Source organism: Myodes glareolus, chromosome 19, assembly GCF_982192425.1.
Source record: "Myodes glareolus chromosome 19, mMyoGla1.1, whole genome shotgun sequence".
Classification (NCBI taxonomy): domain Eukaryota; kingdom Metazoa; phylum Chordata; class Mammalia; order Rodentia; family Cricetidae; genus Myodes; species Myodes glareolus.
This window is the reverse complement of record NC_142044.1, coordinates 6,192,478-6,204,873: the sequence shown is the minus strand read 5'-3', so window position 1 is coordinate 6,204,873 and position 12,396 is coordinate 6,192,478. Positions and strand designations below refer to the sequence as shown.

Here is a 12,396-nt window from a genome sequence, read left to right as displayed (position 1 = left end):
GTATCTCATAAGAAGTAGCATTATTAGGAGATGTGGCTTTGGTGGAGTAGGTATGGCCTTGTTGGAGGATGTGTGTCACTGGGGGGGGGCAGGTTTTGAGGTTTCCTATGCTCAGGATCCTGCCCAGTGAGTCAGTTGACTTCCTGTTGCCTGCAAGCTGCATACTCTCAGGTCTGGAACCACATTGGCCTGCGTGACGCCACGCTCTCTGCCACGATGATAATGGACTGGACCTCTAAAACTGTAAGGGAGCCACCCCAATTAAATGCTTTCCTTTGTAAGAGTTGCCGTGGTCATGATGTCTCTTCACAGCAATAGAACCCCTCACACTAAAACACACTGAATAGGAACACTAGACAGGAGTGGAGAAGCATGTACATGAATGGTGGACAATCCAGCTCTCTGCCTGGGTAAGGCTATGAAAAACGGCAAATGTGCCCAGGAGCCTCATTCCCTGAGGTCCGGCCTGAGAGAACAGAAGGCCAGAGCTGCTGGGACTTAAATCCCAGAGGGCTGTCAGAACAGCTGTCCCCTTCTCCCAGTCACGTGTCAGCTGATGAAACCTCTGAGGCTTCTTCCTCCTAATCATCGCTGATTGCTTTAAGTCATGCATTTCAAGGGAAACTGTATTTTATGCAATTTTGTATCTCTGAGTTTATAAATTGGAGTTACCATGTCGGGAGTGTTTGGACTTCGGCAGGGCTAGTCATAACAGGGGCCAGGGTGTCTGGTGACTAAAGAGCCCTGGCAACGAGAGTCATTGGAACTAATGCTCCCAAGTGCTTAACATTCTTTTTCGGTTCCTTAATCCATTTCACCAAATATAAGAATAAAATTTTTATGCTGAAATACTGGTGATACAATTTCTCTGCCATTCCCTGCTGTGTGAGCAAGGCCGGCAGACTACGGGAATCCAAAGGCTTAGGCTGTTCTTTTCCTTCACAGCTGGTGTATATTCAAAATGCAAGCCCGCCTGGGTCTTTCCAAGGAGAATATTCTTTTCATGATGAAGCTGGAGTAATCTATTCTTCAGTAGAAATGACCTCTGTTTTCATGGCCTCATAACTGAGCAGTTTCATATGAGTTGATGTATTCTTTTGAGATCAGAAATATCTGTCATAGATTTTTTTTTCTTCCTGAAGATTAGGGCAATAAGCAACCTAGGTTTCTCTGATCTTCAAAGGGAGCTATAAATGACTCCAAGGTCACCAGGAAGAAATTAGCACAAGCAGCAAAAAAAAGCCAGATGGATGTTTCTTCAACTGATTGATTCTAGCTGCTTTCCAAAATGGAAGGAAATAAAAAAGTTTTAAAAAGTGACTTTTCTTTTTCAAAATAAATCTAAAAAGACAGACGTCTACCTAACTTAGACTGAAGATAAGGTAATGTTGATCACTTTGGTGAAACAAAAGGCAGAAAAATAATCACATTGATTTTAAATTGCATATCAGAGAATATGGACTGCTCTGATTACATCACTTATATGTTAAATGGCAGTGGCTGTCATTTACTGCCTAAGTGCCTGGCTTCACATACAACACAGCAGGCTGACGGCATGTGTGGGCTCCAGCATCTGAGTTTAAATGCCCACCATTGTCCATCTGTGTGATCTCAACAAACTACGGAACCTTTCCGCCTGTTCGCTCATTTGAACACTGAGGATAATGATGGTATTGACATCAGAGAATTGTTTGAAGATTGAGTGAAAACCATGCCAAGGTGTGTGTCCACGCACATTTACACACACACGCACACACACACGCACACACGCACAAACATACACTAGAATTAGTATGATTTCACTGGTGGTATGTAATCAAAGAGGCCCCATTCCACTTCCATTTTAACATGGAGAATATAAGATACAAGAATTTAGGGTTTTATCAAGGCTAACCACCCAGATCAAATCAGCCTTGTAAAACTCTTTAGATCTCTGCTTTTATCTGCTACAGCATGCTGCATTTGTTAAATGCACTGGTAACCTCAAACTCCATTTGATTTGGGCAGAATACAAATAAGTTCTATGTGCTTGGAATTAGCGATATGTCTCCATAAAGAACCACTCGTTTGACATCATCGTTTCCAGGTTCACTGCTAATGGGCTCGTGGGGACTTGGGATGAGCTCCTATCCAACAAGAATTACCAGTTCGTATCCCCAATCAGTCATGAGAAGAATTTAAATGTGAAGACAAAGACATGTTTAGAAGCTTGCAGTTCAACAACAAAAGCCCAAGAGGATTTCTAAGAGTATGCATCGCTTGTTGCTCTCCTTGATGGAGGCAATGGCTTTAAAATGTCTGCAGAAGAAAACAGGTTATGGTTCTTACACGTTCATGCAGGTGCAACGGTCTGGCTTGACAATCAAGAAGTTGGAGTTATGAGGGCAAAACTAAATGTGCAAGGATTTGGACAACTATGTCATGTAGAACCACGATTATGCTTTTACCAGTAGGTACAATTGTAGGCTGTTAGCGCTCAGAAAATGGTAAATGACCTCGATAAAGGGGCCGGGGAACTAGTATTCAGATTGCCTAGATTTCTAGCTCTCATTTGCAACCCTGTATTATTCAACTCCAGTGAAAACCATTTTCTTAGGAAGAGTTCTCACTTATTTAATTACCACCTTTAATATTTTTCCTTGTGTTTGTATGTATTATCTAAGTTTGTTTTTCTTTTGAAAACTAATAACCCAGTGAAGGGGAGATAATTTGTCTTTGTTTGGAAGCACACCAAGAGGAAAACCCACTGTCCTCGATTTTCTTTGTAGGAAAGGATGATGCTCGGAGTTCTAGATTTAAATCCCAGAGGAATCTCACTCCTGAAGAGATCACCAAGGGCCACCAAATAGAGCACAGTTTACCATGAGTGCTTATTCATGACAAGAGTAAAAATTAAACCATGTGATGATAAAGGAAAAAGATCTTTAAAATTATTTTTAAAAGGGGGGGGATTTTGATTATTTAAGAGCACATCACCATAAAGTGGAAGATTACAGCCCTTTCCAAACCGCACTAAGGGAAAAAGAAGCCCGCACACGTCTCCACTCATTATCTGTTCTTGAGAAGTATGAGACTCACTTGGAAGCGCATTAAGAAGCAACCCAGAATTGTTTTAATAACACTTTCTTAAACTTTAATGGTTGGCAGAGTTCTTTAAGACTCCGTGGAAATAACCTCCCTATGAAAAGTACACGAACACAAAAACTTCAAGCAATCTCGGAAGGCACAGCAGGTCACTTGAAGCCTGTTTATGGATATAAGGACACGATTTGTGCTTTATTGGATGCAAATCTGAACTGGCCAAGCGTAATACGTACTCCACTCAATGGGACGGTTACCAAAACAAACCTCTTCATAGCTAGAGTTCTAATGGATTTCAAAGTGTTTCTTCATACGACCAAGATAATCTAGAGAGCTAGGAAGGCAGGCTGGGAAACTTAAAGGGTGCTTATCCTGCCTGTGCCTAATAAGGTGCCCACTCTAAGGCATGTTGCTTGGACTGATGTAGACTCATGGAATGTGTGGGCTCCGGCATCTGAGTTTAAATGCCCACCACTTACCATCTGTGTGACCTCAACAAACTATGGAACCTTTCCGCCTGTTCGCTCATTTGAACACTGAGAATAATGATGATATTGACATCACATAATTGTTTGAAGATTAAATGAAAACCACGCCATTAGGTGTGCATGCGCATGTGCGAGCATGCATGCACACACACTAGAAATAGTATTTCACTGGGGGTATGTAATGAAAGAAGTCACATTTCACTTCCATTTTAACAGGGAGACTATGAGATGTTGTTTAACAACACCCAAGATTCTACTAGAATTATTTTGCATAAGGAAGAACGTTCCCTTGTACACATCCTTATGGATCTTTTTCTTTGAATCCTCTAAGACAGACCGCTGGAGTGATAGCCTTTAAACTTTCACAAACTGCATGTTCTTTCATCGGAGATGCATGGGAGCTCAAATTCTTGGGAATTTTGCTGTTATGGGTTTGCTCTTTTGTTTTTGAGTTTCATTGTTCAGTGCTTCGGATCACTCCAGGGTTTCAGACTGGAGGTGCACAGCCTGGATTTGGTGGGTGATGTCCTTGAGACTATTTCAAGGAAGTATATGAGATCCTTTCTTTGTCAACTCACAGATCTCCGTCTGGGTTTCTCAGAATACTTCAACCAAAACAACAGATTGCCACAGATTGGCCGCAGAAGCAGATATGAGAATCCAGATGTTTCCAGCCAGACACAAAGGAGATCTGCAAAGACAGAAACGACGGCGCTTTTCTATTTGCTTTGAGGATACTAATATAGACTTGTATGCTTTATCTTAAAATAATTAAAGAGAGAACTCTCATTTTAATTTCTAAATAGAAGCTCTTTGGAGTCCTCACTAAGATTTAAGAACATTAAATGGCCTTGGATAACAAAAAGGCTTGTTCATTTGACAAGTTTAAGACATAGCTCATCAAGCGTAGATGGAGAGGCACAGATGGATAGTCGGGGTCCAATGCAGGCACCACGTGTCTTCTCTTGGGACAAGAGTTCCTTAAATGGTACTAAAAGTGATGGGGGTGGGGGAAGATGGACCCAATCCAGTCTACTTTGTACCTTTGCTTGTGACCTGACCCAAACACAGCTGCTGTGGCAACTCAATTAGTAGAAAGAACTCTGGAAAAACAAGCAATCAGAGTGTAGTGTATCATAAAACAAGGAATGCTATCTGCAGACGGCAGACTCATGAGCTCCAAAGCTGGTGCATTCTCAACAGACAGATAGGGACAAAATGCCCAGAGTTCACGATTTTTGTTTGTTGCTACTTTGTGAAAGATTCATAAACTTTTGTAATACTTGTCAATAGAGTTTTTTACCTTCTGTAGAATTTCGGGGGCTATTAAAAGGTCAAATCAGCAAGAGATACAGGAAAAAAAGCCTAATGTGTTTCCCCAAGGCATATACTAAAATTTAACAATAACCGGTAGGCACTAAACATTTTGCTTGATTACTGTTGCTGTGGAAGGGTCTTGACTTTGGAATTGGGAAACAAAAAGTTTGTTGGCGTTTTGATACCTCGTTCGGGACAATTTAACTTCTACAAGTCTCATTAACTTATCTAATACGTGGATAATATTTATCTCACGAGGTTGTCAGGATCAAGAATCCCAGTGTCCTGTGCCAACGGTACAGTATAGAGCATTGCGGATCTTTGAGCGAATAGTGGATGGTGCCCCTAAAGGGCGAGGAGAGCAGTTAAGACCACGCAGGCACTCTAAAAGGTGGAAGGCCCGCTGTGCCAGGGTCAGGCACTACAGACAGACAGAGAGAAGCGTCACGGGTCATCCCTCTCTTCTCAGGAGATGGGAAGAGGCTTGGGAGAACTCAGGGCTATCCCTCTTTCCACACCCCGACCCCAGGTCCACTCCAGCCAGGCATACCTGTCCAGCGGCCACCCCATCTCACCAGTGACCAAGGGGCCCCCCGTTGCTTCCCCGCCAGATTAGAAGCACAGGACCCCGCAGCCCAGTGGGATGGCCCCCAGAGCCTCTAGCCCAGGATCGGGCCATCCACGCGGACCCATGCGCTGATCCAGGGTCGATTCCAAGTGGAGTTTAAGGGGTCGGGGGGTGGGGGTCACAGTCAGGAACTTCCAAGTTCACGGCTTCCGACCACCCACTCTCCCTTCACGAGTGGGCCACTATCAGCCTCAAGGATCTCCCGGGTGGACCCCAACACCAAGGACTGGGACTGCGGAGCTTCATCCACCAGAGGACTCACCGCACAAATCCTCCACCCCCGCACCGCGACTCGGGAGCCCGGGACTCGAGCGACCGGAGTTCGCGGCGCTCGCACATCGATTGGCACTGCCTCGCTGCTCGGGCTCCAGGCGCCCGGGTGAGCGGCGCGAGCTCAGCCGAGTCCAGCGGAGCGCGGGGCGGGCACCAAGGCAGGCGGGCCAGGGGATTGCCGAGTGCACGGATGAGCGCAGGGGCCGGCGGCTCGAGCTCTCCGTCTGGCGGCGGGGGGGCGCCGACGAGGCCCGAACCCCGCTTTCGCCGGCTCGCGCGCCCGCGCCGCGCGTCCCTGTGTCCCTCCCTCTTTACCCACCTCCCGGGAAAGCCGGCTCGCCTGGGGCTCGCGGGAGGGAGCGCGCGCGGACGGCCCCGCCCCCCCTCCGCCGCCGCGGAGCGCGCAGGGAGCAGCCAGGGGCTCGGCGGCGGCGGCGGCGGCGGCGTCTGGCCCCAGCTCCTCCTCCTCCTCCTCCTCCTCCTCCTCCATCTCCTCGCTCCCTCCATCTGCCGTGGGTATGGCCCGTCGCTGGAGCACAAAAGAGTCTCCGCGGCGGGGGTCGGCGTGGCTCTTGCTTTTCCTAGCTGGGGTGTACGGTAAGTGTCCGCCTCCCCGCTCCCCGCTGACCGAACAAAGCTGGGGCGACCCCGGGGGCCACCAGGCCTCCAGGACGGGCTTTGCCTTGGCGACCCGAGGAGACCCCGGCCGCCGGCGGGACAAAGACCCACGCAGGGTGTGCGGGGAGGGTTGTCTGCTCTCGGGGATGCTTGGGTCCGTTCGCCGTCGACGACCCCTCCGGGCGAGGGAGGCGGGCCGGTCGGGGCCAGGGGTCCCTGCAGAAGGACGGTGTGCGGGCGGACTGCCCGGCGCGAGGGCCCGGGCGGACTGCTCGCTCCTCTAGCTCTGGCGCTCGCCCGGCGCCGGCTGCACAGTCGTCTGGCACAAAGATGTGACCGTGAGACTACGAAGGGGAGGTCGCCTCCGGGACGGTCCTGCCGCCACCACCTTCGATCCTTCCCGAGGCAGGAAGTTCTCTTCTCGGTGAAATCGCTGTCGCGCCCATCTCTCCCTCCTTCTCTCTCTCTCTCTCTCGGTCCTCACTCCCTGAAAAAGCACCTCGCTTGCTTCCTTCCCACCCCTCCACCTCGGTGCCCGGGCTCTGTGGGCTCCGGGCGTGTAGGATCTTGTTGCTCCCCAGTAACTGCACGCCAGAGAAGGCCAGAAAATAGTTTCCAGCCCCACCTCAGTCTTATGCTATTGGGGCGTACAAGTCTGCCCTGACTCCCTGTTCGCTTGTCATTCCGTCCATGCCCTCCTCCCTCCGCTACTGTTGTCACTGTTGCCTGATGTCAGTCGATGATCTGCTAGGAATACCAGTCTTTAAGGCTAGCAGAAGGCTGATGGAATGTGGGAACTGTGCTTTGTGTGAACTAGAGTTCGTCACTTGAGTCCTGAGCTTGGGCTCAGGTCTGACTTCACCATTCTTAGTTCTCCTTAGTTAACTCCTTGAGTGGGTTTAGAAGAGAACACGGTTAGTATTTCCAGTTTGGAGCATTGCTTTGATTTCTCAGAAAAACAGTTTGAAGCTACCATTTTTTTTTTCCCTGATAAATTTTACTTACAAAAAGTCCAAGTCATTTGCCACAAATCCTGGTTCGGTAGTATAATGGTGGTGGTTTCTGTCAACATATAATTCCCCAGCATATGGTAGCATCTCTTTTGAAAGCATTTGTCTGTAGAATTGAACATGATGGTAACTTTCCTTACCTGAGACTTCATATTACATGAAAAATATAATGGACTTAAATTGCCATTTACTGGCAGCCAAGAAATAGTAGTCTTTTCAGTATAATTCAGGATGCTGCTCTCTTATCTGAATAGTCTGTTATTTTGTTCTGGGCAGGAGGATGGGTTCATCCACATCTGATGTAGTAACTGTCAGTGATGTGTTTGTGTGGGAGCAGAAAACTCAGTGCGTTTTCATTGTTAGCTCCAGCCCCGCTTGACTGATGACTTGTGGGTTTGGGTCTACACCAGCGATCAATAAGCTATTACGTTGTTTCTTCTAGCCTGGAGGTGAGTATATAGTCCTGCTCTAGGTTTAGTAGAATGGCCCAGGAGAAAGGGAAGCGAGCAGAATCTTTAATCTAGGGTGATTAGGGGTGTCCAGTTGTGTAAACACTGCACTGTAATCAGAATTGTGTTTATGTGGTGTCTGATCAGACGAGATCAGTAAGTGAAGTCTTTGATAAAAACCCATACCATTAATATTTGAACTAAAAATCTTTTCCCTGTAGAGGAAAAGAGGCTGTAAAGCAGTATTGGCCGTGATGTATTCTTTTATACCAGGACACAAAGTGGCCTTCTGGTAGGTACTTTCCAAAGGGTTATCTTTTGGGTGTTTGTGTTCTGTGGGGGAATTGAAGCCAGAGACCAGAAGTCTTTTTTCCAGTATGGCAGGATCATATTTATAAAACTAACCAGTGATTAAGATCCATGTCTCCAGCCACTCGAGTTTCAAATAGTAAGAAAATAGGAGTCAGTGAGGTAGACAAAACATTGAACTATGTTGGTAGAGCTGAAAGGAATTCTTCACTCTGGAGCTGGAGGCATTCTCTGTACACACAGCTCTGTGTGTGTGTGTGTCTGTCTGTCTCCACTCAGGTTTGGGTTTATATTAATTAGTGACAGGTAAAACACGTACTCCCCTTGGACTAGTGGTGTTTGGGTAAGCGCACTGTGTAACAGTATAGTGGACCATCTGAATATTTTAAAATATATTTTGGGAGATGTCTCAGGAAAGTGCTTGAAGACCTAAATTCCATCCGTAAACCCACGTAAAAAGTTGGGCAGAATGTCATGCACTAGGGATGGTCGAGACAGCCAACAGATTCTCTGGGACTCATTAGCTAGACAGCTTAACGTTCTTGGCAAGCTCCAGACCCGTGAGAGCCTTGTATGGGATAGATGGACAGCACCTAAAGAGGGACACATGAGGTTGTCCTCTGACCTCTGACCTCCATATATACCTACACGTGTGCGTGCACATATGTACATACACAAATGTGGCCTCCATAATAGAAATCTCTTGTGATAGCTCCATAGGTAAAGGTGTTCACTGCAAAGTCTAATGTCTTGAATTCAGTCGCTGGAGCCCACATAAGATAGAAGGTGAGAACCACCTTCACAAAGCTGTGCTCCGGCCTCCACCAGCAGACGTGGTGGCACACATACCCTCGCTCACACACAGGTCCTGTATGCACACATACTTATGTAGGTAAAGGAATGAATAAATAAAATTAGTTCTGTTAAAGCAAGTGAATATTCTGAATACCTTGACATAGACCTGGTAAGGAAAGGTTTTTGAGCCTATATTTAGGGAATTCCAAACCTGTTTTATTTGCTGGCTTGTTGAGTTGGTGTTTTAGGTTACTCTTGGCTATTAACCAAAATACAAACCTTTAAACCATTTCTTGTAGCTTTAAAAATCCTCACTTGGTATTTATATTCTTTACATGACCTTTTATTTCCTGGCGAACTATGATATGTGACTATTATAGCTGCAGGTTATCTTTCTAGATGCCAAGGTCTTGCTTGAACTTTTAATTGTATAAAAGTATACAAAGAGTTTGTCTGCCAACTATAGTTAGTGTTTTCTGAGGCAGTTGTCCTAGGACCAGTAATCACCTTCCGGCTGTTCTGTCTGCAGAGCTTTGAATATGCAGGAGAGCAGGAGAAAGTAAACGTTGATAGCTGCCATTTAGAAGCTTGGAGGAGTGAGAACATTAGTGGAGGAATCCCAGAGCTTAGCAGGGTCAACCCTAGCCCACTGCCAGGGAGAATGTCCTGCTCAGCTTCTCATCCCAGGGTGCCTGCCTTGCTCCACAGTGGAAGTTCTGAAAATCTCTCTTCCAGTCATTCGACCTTAGTCTTGTTTTTTTCCCAGACCAGTTTGGCCGCAGTAGCAGCACCTCTGCTCTGTCTTTGCTGTCTGTGTCCTCGATCAGTGTTTGCCAACCGCCACTCAACTAGGACCCTAGGCGTAACTTTTACATGGCTTTCTAGATAGATCTAGAAAAAGAAACTTAAGATGATATTTTGATGAAAAAGTTCTTAAGATGACACCTGTGATGTGCTCGGACATTTCATTCTCTCCTCTCCTGCCCCTTCCTTCCCTGGGCTTGTCTTTGGGCCCGTGGTTTGGTTTGATGAGCACTGCCCTAGGTGAAGCCTTAGCTTGTAATTTAGACATTTGTTTTGCACATCTGTGGTTTTATAAATTGCTTCAAAGGGTTACAGGTCATTAGTTTTTGCTAACTTCCTGCTAAAGGTTTGAGTGGCCGTAAAAACTCATCCTGATGGATGGATATTGACTGACCTGTGATAGCATTCATATTCAGCTTTTGATTGTGGCCAGGAATCTTTGTTATGGACCTGCTTTTCTAGATGTTGTGGAAGGGTACACCATGCTTCTTACTCTTTCTTTTATATTTAATGGATGCAGCTTTTCCCAGGGAACACTGAGCAGTACTAAAAATTTTTCCAGTTTAAGGATAGACTAGAAGTTCCAATTTTAGAAAAGTGGTAGAAATAACTGGAACAGAAAGGGAAAATGTAAGCTGATACCAATTACTTCTGAGAAAGTCAAGCTTGATTACATAAAATACGTTGAATAAAACTGAATTAATTGCCTAATATAAACCCTTCCTGGACTTCAGAGTCTAAATTATGCCTATGTCCTAGGGAAACTGTGAAGATGGGCATCGTAGTCCACAGTTGTAGGTAGTTGTGCTGAATGCAACCTTGGGAGGGGTAGCTGCCCCCGTTCCGAGAGAGCGTGGAAGAGATTTGAGTGATGTGTAGGAAATGGCCTAGAAGGTTCCTAGGGAGTATCACCTCCACGGAAGAGGGGCATTCAGCTGAAAGTGAGCAGCACTTAGAAGGACGTTAAACCTTAAATGTTTTACAGTCAGGGTCTCGCTCTGTAGCACAGGCTGTCCTTAGACTCACAGCCATCCTCCTGCTTCAGACTCCTCAGTGCTGAGTAGAAATATGAGCTGCCAGCCTGGGCCAAGATTTCTTCTTTTCAGAATAGAAAGTCTAAAGTTTATGGAGAAATAAAGGGAATGACTGTTTCTGGTCTCAGGTTTTTTTGTTTGTTTGGTTTTTGGTTTTTTGTTTGTTTTTACTTAATTGGTGTTTTTTTTAAAATATCGTTAGCAATATTAACTAAAGAATGAAGTTAAACAGGAGATGGCTGCAGATGAGATTTGTGTACATTTAAGCAAATTGGAAATGCTTTGACATTGTAAAGTGAGCATTAATCTGCTCTTGCTGCAAGTCTGTAATAGTGAAGGTGGCTCTGTGTTCAAGGCTTGAACTAACACTAAGCTCTTAACTTCTGGGGTCCCTTCTCTTTCCCCTTCTCTCCTCAGTCCTACTTCCTCCTCCGTTTTTGAGAGAAGTTGATAGATGGACACAACTTACAACCATCATATATATAACTTAAATGCTGAACTAGCTTAGTGGGGTCTCACTGTCTGATCCTTAGAGAGAAAAGGAAACTGACGTTTGCTGTATTTACGCATTTATTGTTCCAAGTTCTGCTCTTGGACATTACTCGTTGATAGCTTCAGTTGGTCTCACCTGTTTTTTAATCAAAGAGAACACGGAAGTTCTGAGAGTTGACTCCCCTATCATTAGAAAGTCATCTGTGTTATGGCTGACCATCTATATTCATCCGGGCATCTCACAAATGTTTGCTGAATCCTTAGTTCTGTCACCGTTAGGTACTACCTAGTGGGCATAGCTTCTGCTCCTGTGTGCTTACACTCCAGTCAGTGAATTGTTGAAAGGTCTCTGGCAGGAACTAACAAGCTTAGAGATAGTAAATATGGAGTGATTGGGGATGGATGTCTTTAATAGGGCACATTTATAAGACCTAAATGTTAGGGAACCGTGAGAGTTATTGTCAGAGAGCCTTGTATGCGGGAGCAATAAATGAAAGGCCTAGAATCAGCGGAGCCTGGTGTGGAAGAGCTGAGTGTTGCAGACACAGGGACTCTCTTGCTATGACCAGAGCATAGTGGTCTATGGGGGGACAAGGTTAGTTCAGGGTAACCTGTGAGCACTGACAGCTTTGAAGAACATGGTAACGTCTAGTTTTATTTTAAAAGTTAACTATTGGGAGGTTTAAATGACAGTATGATTTTTATTTTGAAGTAATCGATTTGCTACACAGTGTGGAACATTTGAAGTAGGCAATGTGCTCATGAAACTTTGGCTGGAAGCCTGGTGAAAGACACGGGTGGTTGGAACAAGCTGGTGGTAGCTGAGGTGGACGGGTGTTGTCCTGTTGATGGATAAATAAGGGGATTTCCTCTTTCTTCCCGGGGAGAGGGAAGTAGTGGTGCGTTTTTACCTGGGGTGGGAAGATGTAACGGCATCTGATTATTCCTATACATTTTCTTGAAGTTCTGTAACGTGACCACGCGTTAAGAATGAAGAGGAGAAAGACGCGTGGAGGGTGATTTCCTTCCTTTCAGCCTATCAGTTTGGACCCTTGGGAGATATCTGTTGTTCCATCGAGAAATGACAATAGGAAGGAC

General features: G+C 45.7%; 2 protein-coding genes across 3 annotated transcripts in view; one reads left to right on the top strand and one right to left on the bottom strand.

The window, feature by feature from the left end:
- Positions 1-1,792: 1,792 nt before the first annotated feature.
- On the bottom strand, positions 1,793-6,294 carry LOC125415189 (uncharacterized). Its single transcript, XM_087898822.1, has 3 exons — positions 6,286-6,294; positions 5,777-6,096; positions 1,793-4,260 (listed from the first exon to the last, which is right to left on the bottom strand). The coding sequence occupies exons 1-3, from the start codon at positions 6,292-6,294 to the stop codon at positions 4,167-4,169; spliced, it is 423 nt and encodes a 140-aa protein (XP_087754948.1). The 3' UTR covers positions 1,793-4,166.
- Positions 6,229-12,396, top strand: part of Lrp12 (LDL receptor related protein 12) — an 84,742-nt gene continuing 78,574 nt past the window's right edge. Inside the window, exon 1 of one of the 2 annotated variants that reach the window (XM_087898760.1) lies at positions 6,229-6,384. In XM_087898760.1, coding sequence (XP_087754886.1) covers positions 6,306-6,384 — 79 coding nt within the window. In that variant the 5' untranslated portion in view covers positions 6,229-6,305. The remainder of the gene's footprint in view (positions 6,385-12,396) is intronic. The other variant, XM_087898761.1, reaches the window with a different exon arrangement.

What these genes read in the sequence shown, in the direction of transcription:
- LOC125415189 (XM_087898822.1), bottom strand. An exon ending in GGGGGTGGAGGATTTGTGCG is followed by an intron (nt 4,261 to 5,776) that starts GTGAGTCCTCTG and finishes CTGTCTTTGCAG; the next exon opens with ATCTCCTTTGTGTCTGGCTG.